Source organism: Epinephelus moara, chromosome 7, assembly GCF_006386435.1.
Source record: "Epinephelus moara isolate mb chromosome 7, YSFRI_EMoa_1.0, whole genome shotgun sequence".
NCBI lineage: Eukaryota > Metazoa > Chordata > Actinopteri > Perciformes > Serranidae > Epinephelus > Epinephelus moara.
The window spans coordinates 26852718-26878408 of NC_065512.1; the positions used below are offsets into that span (position 1 = coordinate 26852718).

Genomic DNA, 25691 nt, shown 5'->3' on the forward strand with positions numbered 1-25691 from the left:
GGACGGACACAACGCATCATGTAGGCAGGGCAGAGCAGGCTTTTTTTAACCTGCTACACAGACTCTTTGTTGCCAGCTTCACTGTATGTGTACTGAGTGCTGGCAAGTGACAGTGCAGGATTTGGAGGTGTATACGTTATATTATTGGTATTGAATTAATTAATTGGATCGTTTTGACAACAGGATGCATTGATTATGTGAAATGTTAAAACATCCACAAGGTTGCTTTACTGCATCGCATTGCCTTTGGTACATTTTAATTATTTTTTAAAACTAATTTTTTACACAATTGTATATGGTCCTTGTTTCTGTTTTGTTTGTTTGGCTTCTTTTTCTTTTTTTACCCACCCTGCCCACCTCCTTTTAAAAGTTAAGAAATATTCCAACATTTGCAGACTTTTTTTGCAGATAGTAAAAAAGCACTCATCATCGATAGTGAGATAATTTGAAAGTGTATAAATTGGAGTGTTGACTCCATGGATGTGAAGTATCGGTATTAAGACAGAAGATAGGACAGGATTCCCTGGAGTCTAGACGGTGCTGGGGGTGGAGTAAAGCCAGCTGGTGGTCAATGGACTTTTTGGACATCCTGTAGTTAATAGTGGTAATAGGAAGGAGCTGAAGGTGTGTTGTGCAATAAAAGGTCTTAAAGACAGAAAATAGAAGGCGAAGAAATAGTAGAAATTCAACCATAAAGGAATATAAGCAGATGGTGCAAGAAAAGATCACCTTTTCTTTCTACAAAACCCCATTTGGGTCAAAAATCAGCTGTTAGGATTTTAAAAGGCTCTATAGGTAGAGAAGACATTGTCATTGCCACTATGGCTTATAAGCCATAAAATTATCACCTGTTTAAATCCAGCACATTTAACTATGTATCTTAACATCAGCTAAAGTGTTCATTAAAGTACACTGTAACTGATTTGATTCATTAATATTTTTTTCTACTACTGGCAGGCCCTCCATCTCCTCCCCGCAACTTGATCTTTAACCTGAACGACACCTGTCTGATGCTGGAGTGGTCACCCCCCAGTGACACAGGAGGCCGCCGGGATCTCACCTACAACGTCCAGTGCAAACGCTGTGGCCCCGAGCCCGACCAGTGCCAGTTCTGTGAGGAGGAGCTTCGTTTCTTACCGCGACCATTAGGCCTGACAAACGCCACCGTCACTGTCATGGACTTCTCAGCACACGCCAACTACACCTTTGAGATCGAGTCCCTAAATGGTGTGTCAGACATGAGCTCCTTCCCTCGCCAGGTTGCCGCCATCACCGTCAGCACTGATCAGGGTGGTGAGTATTTGAATTTTACTTGATGCTTCAGATTACCTGGCATTTGTGCCACTTTAAAAAAAATTCCGGTGACATCTACTGTACAGTACACCATATACATAGCATAAGGTCATCACAGTGTGTAAAAGATTTTATTTTAGTGATCAAGTATTTTCTTATCCAGATATCCATACTTGAGTATTAATGTATGCCTTATCTGTAAATATATAGATAGGATATGTCCAACATATTGGATATAATGTGCTTTGATGGCATTTATGCAGATAGACTTCAATAAATCTTTCCATGATATGAGTTTATATGGTGAAGAGGTGAACACAAATGCATTGCTACCTCTCCATTATTCAGTCGCTTTTGGTGGCAGAAATACTAAAATACTAATTAGATTTTGGTGAAGTTAAACTATAAGCCAGGGAACACCTCATTGTTTATGGCAACAGCATGTCATGTTTTATTTCATGACTCATGAGCTCTGAAGGGAAACTATTTTGGATCTTTAGTAGGGATGCATCAATGTATTAGCTGAACATCAGTATTGGCTGATATTCGCCTTGTGGGTTACCATCTGACTATCGGCAAATAAGATGACATTCAGCTTTGGCAGTGGTTGATGTCTTTCTGTTGTCTGGCATTAATTTTGCACGGGCTAAAAAGCAGGGCAGTGGCCTGTCATACCCGGAAGAATAGACAAGACGTTTAACATGAGCAGAGATTGTCCCAGTGACATAGTAAATTCACAAACTGTTTGACTGTTCGCAGTCAGTGGCTGCAACTAACAGCTAATGGAGGTTACATTGAGTTACATTTTGATATGTTTATGGTCTATATAGTAAAAATTAATTGAGGTCAATTATACTGTTGTCATCATGTGTTCAAATATAATCTTGTAAAAAGTTTTTGGTGAGAAACTTTAATAAATACAGTTTTAAAAATTTGTTGAGGTTTTCACAACAATATAAATGAAATAATAGAGTGAATTGTGATATATATGTTAAAAAGTTTTCGAAGTGTTCTTTTTTTTTTTTTTTAAAGACAAAATGAAGAACAAAACAAACAACTAAAGATCCGTACTGGCCATCGGCTAAATTGTTATTTTCAACATCAGCATTGGCCCAGGATTTCACAATTGGTGCATCCCTAATCTTGACCTAATAGCTACAGACAATTGAACTAGAAAGAGATCATTGCATATTTTCAAGGCACCCTGTGGACTCTTTGGGCACCAGTAGTGTTGTGGAGCAGTGTTTTGCAATCGTTTTGCATGACTCTGCCAGTCAAGGAGGTGGTAATACACTAGGTAACACAGTTGACTGGCTTTAAGGGAAGGAAAAGGGAAGACTACTAACAAAATGTGGATACAAATGCATTCAACACTTTCGTTAGACCTCAAGGATACACACAATGCACTTTGGTGAGAAATACTGAATACAACTAAATACTTGCTTTACAAGTAAACTCCACAGGGCACCTTTTAAGTCTTCAGGATTTTTTTTTTTTCAGTATTTCTCACACAAATTTCATCCTCCCCTTAACAAGTTTAATATATAACAATTTTTGAACAAGCCCAAAAAAGGTTTTTCATTATTTATTTTTTTTAAATGGCATGCTATTTTCCTGTAACTGCCATATTCATTAACTTTTGGTACACAATAACTCCTGAGTGCGTGATTAAATTGCAATCAGATCTGGAGGACAGGTGCACTCACATCTACTTACAGCGACTTGATAAATTTAAATATCCATTTAAGTGCTTTATCAAATTTTAATTTTGCAAGCGTTGTTAATTGCAAAGTCTTTACTGTTGTAGCCTTTGGAGCAGATGGTAGAGGAAGTCAGGGTTAGAGTCAGAATGACATTACAGTTAATGTTCCTCTAGTATTTTTAGTTTTGCATCCTTAACTGCTGCTGTAAACGATGACAGGAGGCCAAGGAGAGGTTGTCTCTACCTGCCTACTTGCTCCAAATAAGGTTTTTATGGTGAAAGGCCCATATTTCCTCAGGGACAATGGTCTGTATGGGAACGCTTATGCTTTTAATTTGTGATTTGCAAACACTGTGTTTTCTGTTTTCTCCCTCCTCCCTCTCCTGTCCTCCCTTGACTATTCTCTCTTCCCCTTTTTCTATTGGTTGTTTGTCCTCTTTCCTCTCTCTCCTGTTTCCAAACATGTTTGCTTTTTCTTTCTTCTTTGTTCTCTCCTCTCTTCTTTCTCTACTTCCCTCCATCCTTGTGTAGCTGAGGGAGTCTGGGAGAAATACATTTTCTCATACAGCCAAAACACATTAAATGCATTATTCTATGTCACAGGGGACAGCTCCAGCCTATACAGGTAACTCAATGTTACACGCAGCCTTTTTATTTCATTAGGATGCCCAGTTTAGCACATAGTCTTGGCAGGTCCCCGAGCTGTACACAAGACCCATTTCATCACTAATATACCCAGCTGCAGTTATTTAAAATGCTCAAGGGAAGAGGCAGATTCCTGGCCATCAGCCAGTGATAAGGAGCCTGATGATGTATTAAACCGCTGTCACATTGACAGAAACGTTTGGTCACAGAGTCAATGGTCAGTGTCATTAACGTGCCATTTGATGGAGATTATTGATTATATAGCTGGCTGTATGTAGGCCATAATTGTATAGTGCACAATCAAGCTCATGTACTGATGATCCTGGACTGTAATCCAAATATTTGTGAATATTTTATACTGCAGGCTCTGCTTTTTATGTCAGGTGGTTGGTTGTGGTTTCAGATCCTTTACTTAAAAGGACAGTTTACCCAGAAATCAAAAATACATGTTCTTCCTCTTACTTTTAGTGCTGTTTAGACAATTTAGATTGTTTTGGTATGAGTTGCTGAGTAATGGAGATCTCAGCCATAGTAGTGTCTGCCCTCCCTTTAGTATAATAGAGCTAGATGGCACTCTGCTTGTAGTGCTCAAAGTGCCACAAAAACACATTTGAAAAACTCAACAGCAATGTCTCTTACCAGAAATCATGACCCTGTTACTGAGTGTAGGCAACTGGACTTGCTTGAGTTTCTTGAAGACCTTTCACCTCTCATCCAAGAGGCTTCTTCAGTTCTAACAAACTGGTGCGAAGTCGCAGGCTTTAAACTCTGTGTGGGTGTGAACACTTACAGAGTCGTTGAGGTCACATGTGAGCTCTGAGTTTCAGATGTAAAGGTCACATGTTAGTCGTTGACCCACCTGGCCATCTTGTGTGGCGTTAGGGTTAGAAGCTTCTTGGATGAGAGGTGAAACGTCTTCAAGAAACGCAAGCAAGTCGAGTTGCCTACAACATAGCACTTACCGTGATTACCATGACCTAGATGACTCAGAGGGCTCTATTTAGATGGTCTAAAGCGGACGGCGGAGGGCGCATAATCCATGTCGCAAGTGTCATTGCTATTTAGATGCAAGCGCAGTTGTCATTTTCACGCCCTGCACCCTCGTCATCTAACTAGCAAATGAACTTGCGCTTGTCTGGGTGTGTTGGTCTAAAAATGAGGAGTGGTCAGGCGCAGTCATGGCGCGTTGCTAGTTAGATGACGTAAAAAGCAAATGCGCCAGTGACCAACAAAAACCTGGTCTAAAGTCAACGGCGCAGTATTTCGCTGTTAAACAAGTTAGTAATATGCGTCTCTAGGCAGGTGCACAACGCGCGTGCACTCTGCTCAGACACACACGGAGCAGCCACACATATGCAAAAGATAACAAATAAAAATATGATTACAATGTGAAAGGTTATTATTGTGCACATTAAAATATTTATCAGAAACACGTCTTAATGGTCAGTCATTAATCAGAATGATCTAATCGCAGTAATAATGATCATCATAATTTGTAATAATGACAAATGAAATTGTGAAATTATCTGACCAATCAATCATTTTTTTGATTGAAAACCAAAGCCCACACATTGCATTTATTTTAACATGTTATACTAGGCTACATTATATTATATTATTATATTGTTATCTGAGTGTAGAGAGGACACACATGCAAATAAGAGGCAGAACACAGCTCTAGGAAACATGTGAAAACAATTAACAAACGTGGGTGGGGGAGAAAACGCTGAACAGGTCCTAGCTGCAGGATCAGCACCTTGGGGAGCTCCGCGGCAGTCCTGACAGCTGTGCTCTGTTATATGATGAAAACAGGTTTGAATAATATTCCACAGATATTTAGTAAGATCTTTCTTGTATTAGTGATCCCACGCCTGCTTTACCTCGGAGAGCTTGGGTGCCTGTCTGCTGTCCCCGTAGATCTGGTTCTGACGGGCCTTCACCTCCCGCACGAGGAGATCCGTCTCCTCACCTGTAAAACGCTCACTCTTTCCAGTTGGTAGGTCCGCCATCTAACTAGCTCTCCGCCATGCGCTCCAATCGCTCCTCTTTTAAAGGGAATGAGAGGTGACACTCTGATTGGCTTATTGAATGATACGCCCAAAACACACCCATGACTAATTCACAGAGAAAGTCCAACCGTTTTAGACTCTTCACCATGGCGCACAGTCTAAAAACGCGCTGTCTAACTAGCAGGTGACTGGAACACACCCATGCGCCGCACCCCTGGTGCTTCGCGTTTTAGACCATCTAAATAGGGACCAGAATCTTCACCGACAAGTTAGGGTTAGATGTGTCCAGGTGAGAATGGGTGTTAAGTTGTCTGGGGAGGGATCCCAAGACTGCATTGTAGGTGGGTGATTAGTGGTGTCGTAGGCCACCTCTGTTTAACGATGGTCGTTCCAGTTTGACGTAGATGGCTTCTTTCAATCCTCTTTCAAACCATCTGTCTTCTCTGGCCAAGATGTGCACATTGCTGTCCTCAAAAGAATGTATCGTATCCTTTAGATGTAAATGGACAGCCGAGTCTTGACCTGAAGAGCTGGCTCTCCTGTGCTGTGCCATGCACTTATGGAGTGGTTGTTTTGTTTCATCAATGTACAAATCTGTGCATTCCTGGCTCCATTGAACTGCACACTATACATTACCCTGCTTATGCCTGGGTGTTCTGTCCTTGGGGTGAACAAGCTTCTGCCTCATTGTGTTAATAGGTTTGAAGTGCACAGGAATTTGTTGTTTGTTGATGATCCTCCTGAGTTTCTCAGATACTCCTGCGACATAAGGAACAATGATGTCACCATGACGTGGATGACTGAGAATCTTCACAGACGTCTTACATCTACTCAAGACAAGAGGCTCGTCCTCATGACAGCATGAGATGGAAACATAAAAGGCGTCCTCCTCAGCTGAGCTGCACCATTAGCTATGTCATTTGTGCTTGGTGAGCTCGCAGTAGAAAGTAAAAGAAAGAATACTATGGTTTTAAGTACTCAATTACAAGTAAAAGTCCTGCATTTAAAATGTTATTCAACAAAAAGAACAAATGTATTACCAGCTAAATGTGGGCTACTTTAAGTATCAAAAGAAACAGTATTCATTGGGGGGTTTAGCTCAGTTATTTATTTGTTGAATCCTTCACTAATAGCCGTGGGGTCAGTATGTTCCAATAATAGTTACCAGGTTTTATCGAAGGTCTTTAGGGAACGTCTCAGGGAAAACCTAATCCTCTCAAGCCTAATTCACTGCAGTATCTCATGAATCCACCTATTATGAGTAGGTGGAGAGGGATGTATCCATTTAAGGAGAATAAGCCTCCCAGCCAGCAAAGTGGTGAATGCAATAACTTGTTGTGTGGATTGTATTAGGCATGGAAGGAATTTTAAATAGGGCAGTGAGAGGTCAGGGTCTACTGTTTTACCCAAGACCTCACTGAGTGTGTCAAGTATTGCATGCCAAAACTCTTGGCAGGCAACCAAAAATCTGTTGCATGAAATTGACTTTGTGTAAAATCTTGCATTGGAGTAAGTTGTGCCTTGCACATATAAAGGAGGTGTGTACAAGGTTTAGTATATGTCCCATTTGCTCGGCTGACAAAGTAGTCCTGAGATCCTGGTCTCAGATGGCCCTGAGGGAGTCTAAACAAGTTTAATTCATCCTGAAAATGTAATCATATACCACTGAAGTGAGCCCCTTTTATTTGGAGGAATTGAATATGCAGTGAAAAAGTGCCTTATTTGGTAGAAGTTTGTGGGAGTGAGTATGTGGGAGGTTAGATTTTGGTGATAAATAAAGGAAAAACATCTTTAATATGGAAGTTATTAATGGTAAGCAGGCCACTGTTTAACCAGATCTGGAAAACTGGTTCTGAAGAGGCTGGTAAGAATAGGTGGTTCTGAAAGATTGGAACTAGACCTGAAGGAGCATGACGGCCAAACTGTCTTCTAAACTGATTCCAACTTTATAAAGTGTTGGCTACATTTGAGTTCTGAGCAGCTTATTGAATTGAGAGATGTAGCTGGGAACAAACCACCGACCAAAATGAGAAACATGAAGAGGACCTTTCCATCTGGCTCCACTAGGGCTGTTAGTACTGTGTCTTATTATTGTTCCAAAAAAGTAGTTTGTTGATAGTGCAGGCCCAATAGTCCCGGCGGAAGTTTGGCAAGGCAAGGTCGACTTTAGACTTGGGGAGTTGGAGGACTGTTCTCTCAATGCATGCTTGTTCATGCCACCACAGGAATGAGTAAAGAGAAAAAAAGATTTACTTATAGTGGAATATGTTGACACTCATACAAAAACTGAAACTCTGTGCCCTAGCTGTCTGGCACACACCATAAAGTCAAACATGTGATTTTCACATCTCAACTACTTCTAAAGGATTTGTTATTGAGGTGAATATTTTACCATGTATATAAGACCTGCTGTTTCTGTTGGGAATGGAGGAGGATGATTCATACACTCATACAGCCCACACAGTGCCAATTACTACTGTCAGTTATAATATTATAATATTGTGACTTTTTTCTCCCATAGATCTTATCATCTAATTATATACAGATTACACCAATACATTTTACAAACTGCAACAGCCATTTAAACTGTTGCTCTTTTTTTGTGTGAAATGCAATGCATCTAAGTAAGGAGCTTGTTGAAAATTAAATGATGCATCTCAAAAGGGTTTATCCCGCAAACAATACATCTGACACATTTAGATATATCATTGGTTGCTTTAGTGAAATAAATGTGCTGCAAAAAGTCATTATCTAAACAAGTAATTTGGCCTCATTTGTGCAGTTTCCTTTGTTCCATGAATCCTTAAGTCATAAATTGAATCCGAAAAAGACTTATTTAGATTTAATGCTTGGAACATTCTTTCAGCTAGGGAGAGAATTCTGCCACCCTAGGCCCGGATCACAACAAGACACATGGCAATAAGGCTTGGTAGCCTCAGGCCCCCCCACCCCACCTCTCACCACCAACAGTTGCTCACACAAAACCATGCATGCGATCGCTGATTAGTATTTGAATAATATGTGACCTTCTTTGCAGTCAAATACCATAAATATCAGCCTTACATCGAATTTGCCATTGTCCCACTGTTCCTACCACATCTACGTGCATCAAAACAGCAGTAAATCCCACCTCTCGCTTGGCTGCTTGAGCCATGTGTGAAACTATTGATGTTATGCCGTTATTCCAACAGCCCAAATTTCCGAAGCCCCATTAGTCCTAAAATTGTCCCATTGGACTGATAGCCTATTTCTCCAACAGCCCATTATCCCAAAAACAAACGCTTATTGCTCCAAAGTCCTGTCTCTCTGAAAAAACACACTCCCTGCAGTTCGAGCACATGGGAGAAGTTTTACATGTAGGCTTCCTTCCAAAAAAAACCCTTTTTTTTTATCTTAACTCAAACCATGGATTTTTCCAGACCTTAACCAAGATATATCTTACCGGCAGAAAACCTTCTAGGACAGTGGTTCCCAACTGGTCCAGCCCTGGGGTCCACATTTCTGCTTAGTCATTGGTTCAAGGTCCACACAGTTTAATACATTTAATGTTATACTTGCATTTGGCCATGTTGTCTAGCTACTTTGCTGTTTTTAGTAGTAAGTAGCTGTCTGATAGTCACCCACCCTACAGCAGGAAAACAGCACTAAAATCTCTGTGCCAGAAATCCACCAAACTTAAAAATAAAGTGTGTGTATTTTTTTTTAATAAAGCTGACACATTCATGAGTCACTTGCGGTCCATTCAGAAAGGACCCGCAGCCCACTTTTGGATCTCTAGGAAAAATATGCACTAGGAAAACTTCTCCCAACTGTGCAGTTCGACAACACAACCACCAGAAAAAATGTTTGCATTGTTAATTTCTGTAAATCTTGGATATGTTACATTTGTCAGCAGCACTGTGATGAATGTGTGGTTAGGTTTAGACACAACAGACTCTTGGTCAGAGTTGGGAAAAGATCATGTGTGGCTTGAAACACCTACATTTGGTGGCATGAAAGTCACTGGAAAAGCACAGGCGAGTCAATTTCTCAGTGGCTTTTACGCAACAGATCCAGAGTATTTTTACTTACCTGTTGCAACTTTTCACAGTGGCATTTGAGTCATCAACCCCAGGTGCTTTTATTGACCCGTCACCGTGTTTCTCAACAGTGATTTAGCCTCCCATCTCAGGTGTTTCTCCCAACCGATATTGTGTCCATCATTTAAAGAAATATACAGTGCGAACATTTTTCTGGCAGTTGGGTTGTCTAACTGCACTGAGTGTGTATTGTTGGAGAAACAGGACTTCTGAGCAATGGCCATTTGTTAATGGGATATTGGGCTGTCGAAAAAATGGGCTTTTGGTCCAGCGGAATAACAGGCCTTTATAATTTTTGGTCGTTGAAACAATGGAGCGGTGCCCATGCCTTGTGCCAATAAAGTTGTGAATATGTAAGTTTCATGCATGTCTGAAAACTGCTAGAAAAATATGATGCAGGGCGCAAGACGGGACCACGTGCCAGGTGTGCTTTACCATTAGTGGCGGCAGTAGCTCAGTCCATAGCGACTTTGGTTGGGAACCGGAGGGTCGCCGGTTCAAGTCCCCGTTTGGACCAAATACGGAGCGTGGACTGGTAGCTGGAGAGGTGCCAGTTCACCTCCTGGCACTGCCGAGGTGCCCTTGAGCAAGGCACCAAAAAACCCCCAACCGACAGACTCTGACATCTCTCCACTTTGTGCATGTATAGGTCCTGTTTGTGCATGTGTGTGTATTTCGGACCTGTGTGTTAATGACAAGAGTGAAAAATTGAATTTCCCCTCAGGGGGATTAATAAAGTATATATAAATAGGAAAACACTGGTATTGCTGGCGATGCATTTTGGTGTGAACAGGTCCATATTCCTTTGTGTCTGACCTCCTTTACTTTAGAGGAGCTGGCTTGTAGCTGCAAAGTTGCTGGTTAGAATTCAACTGCTTGTTGGGAAATGCAACAGACCAGTAAATAAAAGTGGACAAACTCATGTGATGTATTTATCCATACAAACACACACGCTTGCTCAAATATAGAGGGAACTGACAGGGTTTTACGGTGCAGTAATACATACTCTTCCTGTCATTACACAACTGATACAGATCACTGTCCCAGTCTATCACCTCAACTGCTTTCACTGTAAAACTGATTTCCTGGAGTTGTAGTACAGTGTTATTGTACGTAGCAGTAATTACTGGTCGTGAAACCTAGTTTTACGTCTGTGTAACCTGGAAATGTATAATGCTCTGCAATGAATTAAGTCTCTTTTTAAAAACATTTATTTTGTCAGTTTTTACTAGCATATGTGGCAATCCTGCAAACACTGATGAACAGCAGCTACAACATGACACAGGAGGAGGGTCAGGTCCATCAGGCACACGCATTGTTTTAATGAAGAATGCCTATCATACTGCCAGCAATATATTAAAAACATTTTAAGTGTGCACAAGGTCAACATACCCACCCCATCTTTGAGATAACCATGCAAGTCTATCTTTTGAGAAAAGGACAATATGCAGTTTTTCTGCAACTGCAGTGATATGCATACATACAAATACTTTTGCACATATGCTTTCCTAGACACATCCACCTAAACCTCTCTGTGATGAGCTTGTTTGGAAAGGTGCACAGAAAATTCTAACACCATTAGCATAGCGTCGCCATCAGCAGAAATGAGACAGCCATGTGAATTTCTCTGTGTTGCCAGGAATATCAAGAGTCTTCTGTAATAATGTACACTGGCCGTAGATAAATTAGACTTAGTCATTAAAATGCAGATGGCCCTTTTGGTAAATGCTTTGTGTCAGTGGGGTTAGTATGTGATTTGTTGTGGTTATGATTGGCTGCTTTTCAAACACACATACACACACCAGCACCGTGCACATGGGTGAGTGGCGTGAAGAAGTTAAGGCCTGCGATAATTTCCTGTCAGGCATAACCTTTTCAATATTTTGTGATTCATACAGTGAAGCACATCTGATGTATGCACAAGCATCAATCTTTATAACACACGCACACATGCACCGAGACTCTGTGTGGAGAATTATAAAGCATAAGGATTAACAGCGGGGGAGTGTCTTGGCCTGGAGTAAATCCCCTCATATTTGGAGAAAGAGAGAAAGAGTCAGGGGAAATTATGTGTGCATTTGCAGTTCTTAAAGTCGGCACCAGGAACATGGCACCTCCGTGATCTGGCAGACTTATGAGTTTACGGCTTTAGGACAGGGAGGTTCCCATCCGCCACAATGGTCTTTTATTACCAGCTAGTAGAAACTCTGAGGGCCATCAACAGAAAGTGGAAATGGGAGAAAACACGACCTCCTGTGAGCTGCACTTTGGCACTCTGGGGGCACCCAACACCCACACGCATCAAAAACAATCTGGGTTTACTTTTTTAATCTGCATACTTACTAAATAAAACTGTATTCTCCAAAAAAATCAGACAAAAAATGTAATTCCCAAGTGCTGCCTTGCTCAAAGGAACCCTGAGTTCCCCTGCAAAGTAGGTGACTGGGTCAGGAGGAAGAGAGAAGAGCCGCAGGCAGCTGGAGGACAAGTGACAGCTGGATGAGGATGTGGAAGGTTAAGTGAACAGAGGAGAAGTGAAATGAGGGAGTAAGCCTGAGAGGTAAATAGAGAGGAAGAGAGAAAGAGGGAGAGAGAGGCGTTATGAATGTGGAAAGCAGAAGAAGAGCGAGACAGAGACAGATGAAGTGACAGAGAGAAAAAGAGGGTGAAAGAAGATAGAAAATGAGAAGCAGAGTATGAGAGGGATGATTGAGTGAGGAGACGATCGAAAGAGCAAAGAAGGGGGTGGCAGAATGAAAAAGAGGGTAAATTAGCTGACAAGAAATGTGGGCAGAGGATAAAGAGAGTGCGGGGGAAGAGATGCAGACACACAGAGACATCTGTGCACTTTTCTGTGTGAACTGTGAAAACTGCAACTTGAATTTTGTTTGCCTTATTGTGATTATTGATTAAGCTAAGCTTTTATTGTCACTACAATACACAACACTGCAAAACACTAAAGAAACCTCAACCGCCCTCCTATACTCTTCCTTTGTAAGGTACTTAAGGCAAAGATTTCTAATTTGTGATCCAGCATTGATCATGGTTTGAATGTGACTGCCGGCAATACAGCAGTCTGCATTGATTAGGCATAAGGCCCAGCCACCAACTGCTGTCAATATGGATCTAAACAGCTGTTCATTGAACATGATTGATTGATAGTTGTTTTCCCTTAAATTTGGTTGAGTTGACAAGTTAACAACTCATCTTTATTTACTTATCACTAACCCCACTTCACTTAACAGACAAATATAGAATCATTAGCCTTGCACTCCAGCAAAAGATGTAATCACCCCTTTCATGTGGAGCTCAAAAGCTCAGGAAGTTGTCGCAGCACTGGGTCATGCACCTCTGAATTTTTTTAACTAGGCACTCACTGCGCGTCCTGCACTTTTCAGTTCAAAAAGGCAGAATGACCAAAAAGGTTTGCCAATACAGACATCTCTACGACTCTTCATTGAGAGACTACAGGGATGTCATGACCTTAAATTCTAAAAGAAAATCACTCACCACGCTGAGGAAGGAAAAGGCTTTTTTACCACAGGGTGTGGAGGAACACGAGTGCTGTAAAAGCTAAAAATCAGCCTTATGGAAAGATGGCAACTCAAGGGGAAACAAAGAATAATTTCGACTAGGAGGTAAGCAGTTATAATTACAGTGCGCAAATGCAATGTCTGGCGGTACGTCACTACTGTTTACAACTGTTGCCAGGCAGCCTGTTTGTTTCTGGCACTGCTCTTCCGGTAATACTCGTTGACTTCTTGCTTACCCACAAAATATTTTGTTGGCATTTTGGAGAATATTACAATGAACAGCATGTTGAATGCCTCTGAGCCTGCTTGTAGCTTGTGCGCCATCAATGTAGACACCACAGTGTCTAGGGCGAATACCAACAAAGCTTGAGTTTCTGCATCTCACCTGTTCTATGTTTCACTTCATTTATTTTCCGTAACCGCTTACCCTGTTGGGGGTCGTGGGGGGCTGGAGCCTATCCCAGCTGACATTGGGTGAGAGGCGGGGTTCACACTGGACAGGTCACCAGACTATTTTAGGGCTAACACATAGACAGACAACCATTCAAGCTTACATTCACACCTACAGCCAATTTAGAGTCACCAATTAACCTGCATGTCTTTGGACTGTGGGAGGAAGCCGGAGTACCCTGAGAAAACCCATGCTGGCACAGGGAGAACATGCAAACTCCACACAGATGGGCTCCACCTCCCCGCGGTTCAAACCCTCCACATAAGGTTTGAACCAGGAACACTCTTGCTGTGAGGGGACAGTGCGAACCACTGCAGCACCATGCCGCCCTAATGCTATGTTTATTTAGAGTTAAGGAATGATAAAGGAATTGAAAGTCTTTTTGTAATTTAGTGAAACTTTAAAGAAGTTTCTAAAGTTTTAGACTCAAACTAAAAATCTGATTAACTTTCCATAATTTTGTTTTAGCTAAAGTGCGCGACTTTTACAAATAAATACATGTCTGTCACATTTAAGTCAACCGAGTTTACACAATGCTGTTTAAATCTATCTCCTCCTCCAACCCCTGCAGGCATAAATCATAAGCATGTGTCAACAGTGTTTGTGCATGTCTGTGTATAGGTTCATGTATATGTGTGGTTACATTCAGTTTATTTGAAAAAAATATTGTGTATGTGCGTAAAGAGCATATGGCCTAAAGGAAATTTCAGAGGTAATAGCTGGATTTCATAATGCAATCTTGGAAATAAGTGGTTGAGGGGGTGGACAGGTGGATGACTACAGAAAGGCAAAGGAAGAGGAGGAGGATGAAGAGGAGAGGAGGAGAAGGAGGAAATGGCCTAGAAACAGGAGAGTTGCTTTAATCACAGGAAGCAGCTGGGTAATTGTGAATGTCACTGAAAGCAATCAGAGACAGATCGGGTTCTTAGTTGCGGCGATGCATCAGGACATTCTTGCAGCAACTTGAGAGACGGTAATCAGACGGTTTTGTAGATGAAAGCCGGTGGGTAAAACTAACATCTCCAATCTGCATGATGATATGGAATAACATGGAAGGAGCTGGCAAGGGGAGTGCTGCTCATTGGCTTGGCTCTGACTGCAAATGTCCAGATCATTTTCATTTGTTTCACTCACCTGAAGGCAGATGTAGGAACAGTGCAAAGACATTATGCCACCATCCACAGAATCAAAGTTGATATGAGAGTGCATGTAAACACAGTAAACCATGCATAACTTCAGGGTTAATTGTGATGTTGTGTTACTGTGATGATCATAGCAAAACTAAATGAAAGCACGCAATCAAAGCTGTGTATAACTGGTGTAATGTCAGCCTCTCATATAGCACTGATTACCTTGGCGTCAACCATCAGTATCTTTATCATCTTTATCCGTTGTCTGCTTTCTCCAGTGATGGTATAAACCACTAGGATATGCCAACACTGTGCATAATCTGAGACTTCATCAAAATCTAAATTGATTTGAGAATGTGCTTACCTGGCATGCAAGCTTACTACACCATGCACACAGAGGGTTTGGAGTTAATGGTGTGCAGGATAGGGTGTAGTAATGAAAGATTAATAAAAAATGATGATTCGATGGTAAACCTGAAGATGCTGGTGCAGAATGCTCAAGGATGCCACAGCAAACCTTATCCACACTTTATGGATCATATTGTATTTGTCAGTATTCTCTGTAGTATTGTCAGGATACTGTATAGCAACATATTCCATTATAGATGACTGTGGGTGATCTAATACTGATGAGAAATATTTAATTTTCAATGAAAGGTTATCTCTGGTGAGCCAGAAACACAGATTTACTTGCCATCTGCTGCCTGTGGGTTGATGGACGGATAGACGGCAATAGTGAATTTAAGTACTGCATACTTATACTTTATGCTTTACAGCAGAAATACATTGGACACTGACGCAGTGTCTGTCACAGCAGGCATTGAGCAGAGTGTGTCCTTCATAATGAGCTGAAGCTGCTACAGTTGATGACTCTTCTCTATTTTTACGCACCTGGTCTATTTTTTTTTTTTTTTTTTTTTTTTTTTTCCCGAGCATGGCTCCGCAGCCCTCCAACAAGTAAAAACTACATAAAACTGAGTAAAACAAGTACAATCTGTTTTAAAATGATGAAGATGAATACTGTATGCTGATTTCATACTGTGAATGTACCAGAGGCAATGTGACAAAGCAGTGCACTGTGTATGTTTTTCACATTTTACATTAAAATAATTAAATCAAATGAGTGCGTCTTGCTGTTAAATGATCTAGTTAATTAATTCAGTACCAGTCAATATAGCAAGGTGGCACCCAACCACACATCACAAAGAAAGTCTATGTAGCAGTTTAACAAAAAGCATACATAAAGTACCATAAAATACAACAAAATGATTACAAGGAATGGCTAAACATATAGAATTAAGGGACAAAATGAAATCAAGCAGTGATGAATGGGCCTTCGCACCTCTGCGTAACTTGTCAGTTGACATCCTGCCTGCACCCACAAGTTACGCAGAGGTGCGTAACTTGACATCCTGCCTGCACCCACAAGTTAAGCACCTCTGTGTAACTTGTAGGTGCAGGCAGGATGTCAACTGATGTGGCTATCCTTTTCTATGAAAGTCAGACTGTGCAAGTAGTGGTGAGATGGTATATCCTTCATAGAGTGCGGGATTTGAATGACCCATTTCACATTTTGTACCCCTTTTTTGTCCACTATGGGGCACTTGAGAACACATCAAATATAAGTAATTTTGCTGTTAATCAATTATAGACCCCACCATGCAAATTTCAGGTAAATTAAATGACAGTTGTCTTGCAAGTCTTACTTCCTGTTGCCAGTAGGTGGCACAATCACCATGACACCTAATGTGCATCTAGTTGGCTTCTGGCCTGGATAACATTCGAAGTTTGGGGCAGATTGGACCATATATGCTAAAGTTACAAACCACTTCTTGTTTGGAGGCGAAACATTGACATCTGACCCCTTGCCATGGTCACACAGTTCAACAAAAATTCAAGCTTTAAGCAACTTTTGATATTCAAGGTCTTTAGATGGTACAGACAAAATTTGAAGTCAATGGGATCAAATCTGTAGGAGGAGTTCATTAATGTACAACCACTGGAAATGGCCAAAAGTGGCAGAATAAATTTAAAATGGCTGACTTCCAGTTGGGTTTAGGGCATGGCTCTGAGAGGCTTTTTTGTACATCTTTGGAAGTTACATATGCCCTCAAATTTTCTTACCTCTAGGTGAAACTTAAGGCGGGGGCTGCTTCGTTGAAATTTTGTACTGGGTGCTAACAAGCCCCATCAAAGATGCCACGGTGACGGTATTTGATGGAAACTTTAAGTTTCATTTCGGAGTATCATCAACATTTTAGGACTTCTCTGAACAATTTTTAGGTGGGTCTAATTAACCTGCCAGAAGGAGGATATTTTCTGTTGCCAGTAGGTGGCAGTTTTGAAAAGATATGACCATGTGGAATGAAGTTACAGCAACTTCTGTTGTCATGTCAAAACATCGAAATCTGTGGCGCTGCCATGGCGACACCCTTTGCCCAAAACTCCAAATTTTCACAATGAAGCATCACCAAGGTCTTATGGCTTTTTTTGGCATAATTTCAGGTGTATCTGGTCAACTTTGTGGGCGATGTACATCAAAGTATAAAACAGGACTGTCATCAAAAATGTGAAGTTTTTGGCAGATTGGACCATGTATTCTGGAGTTACAAACCACTTCCTGTTTGGTCCCAAAACATGGAAGCTTGACGCCTCGCCACCATCAAACAGTTTGATAAAAACTCAAGCTTTAAGCAACTTTCAAAGTCCAGTGTCTTACGATGGTACACACCGAATTTGAAGTCAATCAGATCTAATCTGTAGGAGGAGTTTGTTAAAGTATGACCTCCGGAAATGTCCAAAAATACCCCAAAATTGCACATTTAATTCAAAGTGGCTGGCTTCCTTTTGAGTTTAGGGTATAGCTCCAAGAGACTTTTTTGCACATCTTGAGATGTTACATGTGCCTACCGATTTTGGTACATGTAGGTCAAACTAGCTTCGAGGGCTGCTTCGTAGAAATTTTGCAGGGGGCGCTGCTGAGCCTTTTTTTTTTTAGCGGGCATGAGACCGCTAACATATCAAATGTTTCACCACATGTGATGTGTTTGCAAAGTTTCATGAGTTTTTGAGTATGTTAAGCCCCTCAAAATGCAATTCATTTGGCAGAAGAATTAAAATCGCGCCACAAGGTGCTTGGGCTCTAATAAAGACATCCTAAACCCACTGCAGTAATAAGATGCCAGTCACACACCATTTTTAAAAGCTTTTTAAAATGTGTCAGTGACTCAGCTGACCTGATGAGAGGAGGTTTGTTCAAAAGTGTTGAAGCTTAAACAGTAAAAGTGTGATCTCCTTTTGCCCTGTGCTTGGACTGTGTGTACCCAGACCTGAGGATCAGAAAGGAGACAAACCACAGAGGGCTTTAAAAGAAATCAAAACTTTATTTGTATGTGAATGAATTATAAAATGAATAGAAAGCCAATGCAGAACTGAATACATATTCTTATAAAGCCTAAGGCTTTTCGCCGACACAGTATTCTCTATTTTTGTGATGAATATTTCATTTGCTAATACCAAACAACAACTGGTGCAAGTGATGGTGTTGAACGTTTAAAAATATTGACACTGACAGTGCTGTCTGCAATTCTGTGTCTTTATTTTACATGTCAGACTCCGTAAATCTGTTAGACAGATTTACTCCATAAAGACTGTGTCCAATGGCAATCTTTGAAATGATGTTTTAGCATCTGACAGTCCCTGCACTATACAAAACTTTTATCACTCGCCTTTTTGTCTTTTATGAGCACTTGCAGCACAAATGTGTTCCACATTACAGCTTCTATTTTTCTGGACCCACAATATCTCCCAAAATGATTAACTTCTGGGTTATATGAGTCACGCTTGTTTCCCTCTCCAGGCTTATTGCTGTTTGACTATAATGCCTGTAAAATGTGACTGAGCTGAATGATAAATCTTATCTATGTCTCTTTATCCCAATTTGCCTCACTATTTTTTTTTTTTTTCGATTTTTGCTCATTGTTGCTCTGACACATTCAAACACATTCTCACACTTTTTTTTAAGATGTGCTGACATATTGAGAAAGAGAGGCAATTACCAAGGCAACAGTCTATCAAATAAAATGGAAAACACTGAATCTGACAAGAATGTTTTTAAGTGTTCTCAGTTAAAGAGACAGGTCACAGATTAAACACTGGTATGTCTGCACATTTAATAAGTTTTAGGTAAATATTAAGCCAGTGTCAGGAAAGGGACTAAACTAAACTCCAGAAGCTCTGCAGCTCTCTGCAGTTGATCATGTTTTATGTATTGGTCATGAACAGTCAGGTCAATTTTATTTATATAGCCCAATATCATAAATCACAATCCGTATAGCATGACACCCTCTATCCTCACACCCTCGGGTTTGTTTACGTCAGATATAAAGCAATGTATTTTTTAGATAATAATGCTCAGATTCAAAGATTTAAGTCCTAGCAGAGAATCTTTTAAAATAAATTAAAGTTGTTATTGGCTGTCAAACACCCACACATGTCAAACCTTAATAGCATTATGTGCACAAACTTGTTCAAGTCAGATCCTGTATAGAAAAACCTCTGGCCCACCTTGATCTGCGATGGCCCTCTGCCATGCCCCGAGCCAGCACCAGCATAATTATGCAGCACTGGCTATAAATGAATAGTGTGTATTAAACTCCTGGCCTTCTCAGCCACCGTACCCCTCCCAGGCAGCCCTCTCCCGGCATCGCGCCACGCTCTAACTAACTATGACAAATTAGCCCCACACTTAATTACTAGCCTGGGAAAATCACAATGATGTTTATTAGGCGCGGCATCATAAAGCGGTGTGTCCGTGCCCCAAGACCAAAGCGCTGTGCCGGAGAAACACTAATAATAACAACAGCCATACAAATTGGCTGAGCGGAATGACCGGGGTCCCCGAGGCGCCGGCCGGGGTGGGGTAAGGGGGAAGGTGACTTTCTGTGGATGAATCAATACTGTTCTCCGCTGTGCTGTGCTGAGCTCCGGCTACCATTGTAGATCTGCCTGAGATGGCTGAAATCCACTGTGTGTGTGTGTGTGTCTATGTGTGTGTGAGTGTGTGTGTCAGTGGGTTAGATTTAGCTGCGATCCTTACTCCATTATGGGTTAATAGGAAAAAGGATCCGCTGATGAAAAATGCTGAATATATCACATTATAGGAGAAGTTTTTTTCCCCCTTGACATACAGTTATATGGGCATGTGTATCTTGGGGGTCTTCTGTCTGATAAAGATTAAGTGTGTGTGTGTGTGTGTGTGTGTGTGTGTGTGTGTGTGTGTGTGTGTGTGTGTGTGTGTGCGCGCGCGCGCGTATGAGAGACCACAGCTGGGCTGGTGGCACTGGCCTTGTGGAGAGAGCGGTCGTAAATAGAGCCTCCATGCTTGCCGGCTTATTAACAGTTGATTTATCTGCCTCTCTGTAAGGAATGCGCGCCCTTGGCACCCAAGCCCAGAGTTCGGCCCCAGGGGGCCCCAATTATCCAGTGCCATGTGTGCGTGTGAAGATGTGTCAAGGGAATATTTTGCGTGGCCATGTCATGGATGTTGTGCGTGCGCATATGTCTTATATTGCTGTATACATCAATGAAACTATTCAGCACCAGGGTCATCTTAATCATCACTCTCTCTCTCTCACACACACACACTAGCACATACACACACACTTTTTATGCCAACTGTGGAGGGAGATACTGGGGGGAACAATAGGATGGGAAAAATTTATTCGACAGCTTTCTGCCCCTACAGTGATTTATCAGAGTATTTATCCCACTGATGTGCCTTTATCTTTTTTTTCCTCCTCTCTTTCTGCCTCTCCCTCGTCTTTCTTCCCCTTCCATACTTTTACATTAAGGCAATGTGTATGTTTGAATTGTGTGTGTTCATCATTATAAGCACTGACACTACGTTATATTTTACTGTGTTGAGACAGCTGCGTGGCTTTGATTTACTGTATTAAGGCTGAAGTTTAAAGGCCCCATCTCATTTTATTCATAATGTTTGGCTTTCCCCCCCCCCCATGCATTTCAAGGATATGTTTCTTCTAATCCTATCAGTAAAATGTCATGATCAAATGTGTTGTTTAAATCTCCTCCTGTCTGGTCTTTTTGTCTTGGAAGCGCAATGTTTCACATATTTTGCACTTTCTTTGCATCTTTTTTTTTTTTTTATCCCCCTGTCATCATTATAATATCAGTTCAGTTGGATTAAGATTGGTGCAGTCAAGTATGAAGAAAATGAGTCATGAATCCTGATAAAGCTTTACACATGGAAAATTAAGATTTCTAATATGATACTTGAGGAAATAAAATTACTTTTATAATCATTCGGCTATATTTTTATAAAGGACTATTATATTACAGTTTTGCAGTTGTTAATTTTTACCCTCATTACATGTTCAATAACTAGGGCTGCCCTCAACTAAGAACTTTCCTAGTCAACCAATAATCGTCATTTAAGGTCATTAGTCGACTAGTCATCCACATGTTTACGATATTAATTTAATCATTAAATCATATATTTTGGGCAGGGCAACACAATGATTTGAGTTGAAGGTGTGAGAAAGAATAGTATCAGTAACATTGTTAACACTGTGCTACATTACAGAGAAATACAAAACCGTACAAATGAAACTTCATTAATATAGGCCTATATTTTATCTACAAGTGCACGTCACACACTGAGCGAGCTGCTTGTTAAGTGGCAAATGGGCATGTAGCTACTTACATGTTTCAGATGATATGTCATGTTTGTAGTCGACCAATGAAGATGAGTTTACATATCACCTTGGGTTCGTCCTTCACCTTCTCAAATGATCCCACACTTTGGATTTCCTGCCCGACATGTTATTAACTAGCCTGTGGAATAACCGCAGGTACCAGCCCTGTAAATTAGGGGCTGCACACATGCCGCGTCTTTAACCGACTGGAAAACGTGAGGTCGGGTGCTGGACGCTACTCTTGTGCCTTTTTTGTGCCAGTTTTCAAGAGCGCAGCAGCAGGTTGGGTCTGAGGTTGCTAGGCTATACTGAACAAGCATTGCATAGCCTAGTTACCTGAAATCCTGAGTGCAGAGCTGATCTTCTTCCAGGCACTGTTTATTGTAAGTGTGAGGGCCTATCGTCCGTAGGACAGATGTAAAGCTCTGGGTAGTCCTGTGCGAAAATGATCAATTATTCCGTATTTATCAGACTGAATATTTACAGAAGAAGGGAAAGATATCTGTCGGCTGGGATTGGTTTGTAACGTGACTCCTGTCTGACTGCTGAGTGTGGCCACTTCCTGTGTCTGTCCTTTCAAATTAAATTCCCACATGGTCCAGTCATATAGGTTTTGATTTATTTTGACAAGGTACACTCCTAATAGAGTTTAACATTTGTTCTTTCTTTCTGCGACTAAGCGACCAATGAAATCTTGCCAACTATTGACCTTTCTGGTCGACTAACTTTTGGTCAAATATTAGGGGGCAGCCCAAACACTAACTAAGGCCATGCTGACCCTCTGTAAATTACTCCAAGTTAGGCCTCTTTGTACAAAAGCTATATCGCAGTTTATATAATGTGATAGTCAGTATGTGTCAGTATGATTTCTGTAGTTAATTTCATTTAAATTACCTGTTTATAGAATACAAATAATTGTGATTCTTCACAACGTTTGAAAGTAGGATTAGGTGATATGAGATACAATGAGATATTTAATAATTATCAGCAATGTGTATTATGACTAACTGGGTGAAGACTAGACTTGCAGCAGTAGTCGGTGTTACATGCTGTTCAGACATACACTGATTACATAACACCCCCAACTTTTTTTTGTTTTTGTTTTTTTTGTTTAGCCAGTCACACGATGGATGCTAGAATTTATTATGAACTGAAAGTTTCTGCTCCGTACAGCAGCAGCAGGAGCAGAGACGCTGCACAGAATAGCAGGAGTCAGATTTCACTTCAAGTGATGAGTGTGAGGAGAGTTGACCGACAAGACGATGCCAAAGACTTTGGTGCACCTATTGGGCAGTGTTTCAGATTTAAACCCAATGCTAACAGGGAACCTGAAATGTAATGAGGGAAAAGAAGTTGGAAGTGTACAGCCTTACACCTGCAGCGTTTCATTTAACAGCTCACCGTGGCTGCTCCCTCTTGTTCCATTACTCCCTGCTGTATCTCAAACTGATCCTCCATCAACTAACACTGCAACTGACCATTGTTTTGTTTGATGAACTACAGCAGTACTGATAATATAATCTCACTAACAAAAACACATTGCATTTCCTGTGATTTATTCATAATAAAAGTCATCTCATGCTCAAATACAGCACTCTACAGATATTGTGCGTCAGTGTAATGTTATCATGAAGTTATTAACAGGTGGGAAAAGCATTCCTAGCAAAGGTAAATAATAGAGCAGCTAGATCAGTTTGGTAAGTTCAATACAGCCTTTAAAACCAGGAAAAGACAGCACTTACATTATGATATCAAAAATCGAGGACAACATCTAGTCTCATATCACGATATCAATATAATATCAACATATTGCACAGCTGTATTTGAAAGTTGATTCCCATGATCTACAATGTAAATTATTTTTGGTATTGTCATGAAATTGGAATTTTTAACTTTAATACAATACCTTGAAAAATATCGATATACAATATTTATGATACCACGGTGAAAAATGGACATTGAGGGCTTAATGTGAAATTTTTTATTAAAGGATGTGTAATAAGGCTGTTACATTATGATCATGACTTTCTCAGTAAGTAGTCAATTTCAAGTCATTTTTATTTGTAAAACCCAATATCACAAATTACTATTTGCCTCACAGGGCTTTACAGCATACGACATTCCTCTGTCCTTGGACACTCACAGCAGATAAGGAAAAACTCCCCAAAAAAACCCTTTAACGAGGACAAAAATGGTAGAAACCTCAAGAGGAGCAACTGAAGAGGGATCCTTCTTCCAGGACGGACAGACGTGCAATAGATGTTGTGTGTACAGAACAGATCAACATAATAAATTTACAGTAATCCATATGACAAAAGTAGTAAATAACAGCAGAATGACTTGGTTTTCAGGTTGCAGTTCAGTTGAAAATAATCAACAGCTTACGGGAATCCACTTCAGATTCAGCTGGATCACATTTTATTTTTCAGTTGCAACTTGTGTTGTGTTGCGCTGTACCCCCTTGCTGCCCCCAAACACTACAGCGTGTGTATACTCTCTGCTCCATACTGGGTCTGCAATACAGTGCTTACGATGATCAGTGAAGTGAAGTGCAAGATGAAAGACTCACATTACTCCATGAAAGTGTTACCTGGGGGGAAATGAGTGTATCAACATTTTGCAGCATGAAAGACCTCTGCAGTTTGTCACTACAGCAAAAGAAAAGTGTTGAACGTGTTATTTTCACAAAGTTTCACAAGTTTTACCCAAAAGTGTGATCCTATGAATCCCATCTAACAGGCATGTGTGACAGCATATGTAAAAACTAAGTTTAGTGTTTTAATGTGAAGGTGATTTGGAGATGCGATGAAGGTGGATTAAAAATGTTGTATGCACCTGCCTGCAATAATGTGAATCCAATTGATTGTGCAGAATCTGAGATATTACACCTCTGTGCTCATCAGAGGCAGCATCAGTAATTATCACATTTAGATCTGCCCTGTCAACTCTGCAGCTGCATGCCTCCCACTCACCCCACTGCCGGCTCACCCTCATTATGACCACCCCATCTTTATTTAATAATTTATTTAAATTCATTGAAATTATTTTTGCTTCTTCAGCTTGATTCAGCTGTGCACTATTAGGAAGAGAAGTTTAGTTTGATTGTGTGCAAGTTTAATTGGAATATTAAGAATACCTCTTGCATACCCCTCTCCTTTTCTGAGCAGCTCAAAACAGGGTGTTCATTTGTTTGTCTTGTTAGTTATGTAGTGATGATCCTTTGGGAAACGGAGGAGATGGAAATTTCATCTGCTCTAGTTTGCATCACTCTCTGTATTCTGAACCTGTCTGCTCCCGCTGGATGGTGGGAAGCTCTGCACTGATCACTGTCGAACACACGGTAATTAAACTTTGCAGCATGCTGACTTGAAATGTTCACATCTATCGGCATCGGTATCTTCATCACTCTTTGCTCTCTCAGTCAATGCTCATTAGACTGTATGTCAGAACTAGCTGAGGGGAAATTGTTAAAAACAAATACCTGTTTTCTTATTTTTTTTAAGCGAGTTTAATTACAGATGCTGGTACAGGAGGCCTACATATGATTTCCCATTTGGTGAAATGTCTGCTACTGATTGCTGTTGCTATACTGTAACACTGGCAGTTTACCATTGTAAATAAGTGAAGTAACTGTTTTTCTGGCCACCTGACAGACCTCCCCAACACCGTTAAGCTTTGATATTAATAACAAATATGTTGCCCACTGAACAGCAGAGGTTACCTTTGATTTACAGTGTGGAATCGAGATCAGTCATTCCATCACTGTGACTGTAACCGAACACCAGAAAGGCTGAATGCTTCACCTGCTCAACAGTGTTCAGTAACTACCCTCTAACTCCAGTGTTATGGTTGCTCTGTGATCTTTTCCGTCCCTATCCACTCCCATCTAAGTAACCTCTGCACCTGAGGGTGACTGATCCCATCACACACACCCTTTCTATAGGCGACATAGGTGGCTGCCCAGGTGCCAGCCAGAGGAGCGGGTGGAGCGGCCTCAATCATAATAATCATAATCATTTAAAAACTCTCCAGCTAATTCAGAATGCAGCAGCACGTGTACTAACACGAACTAAGAAACGAGATCATATTTCTCCTGTTTTAGCTTCTCTGCGCTGGCTCCCTGTAAAATCCAG

At 40.8% G+C, this 25691-nt stretch overlaps 1 protein-coding gene across 1 annotated transcript in view; it reads left to right on the top strand.

Annotated features, from left to right (window-relative positions):
- Window positions 1-25691, top strand: part of LOC126393564 (ephrin type-A receptor 6-like) — a 226335-nt gene that overhangs the window by 115256 nt on the left and 85388 nt on the right. Inside the window, exon 5 of the mRNA XM_050049776.1 lies at window positions 958-1293. Coding sequence (XP_049905733.1) covers window positions 958-1293 — 336 coding nt within the window. The remainder of the gene's footprint in view (window positions 1-957; window positions 1294-25691) is intronic.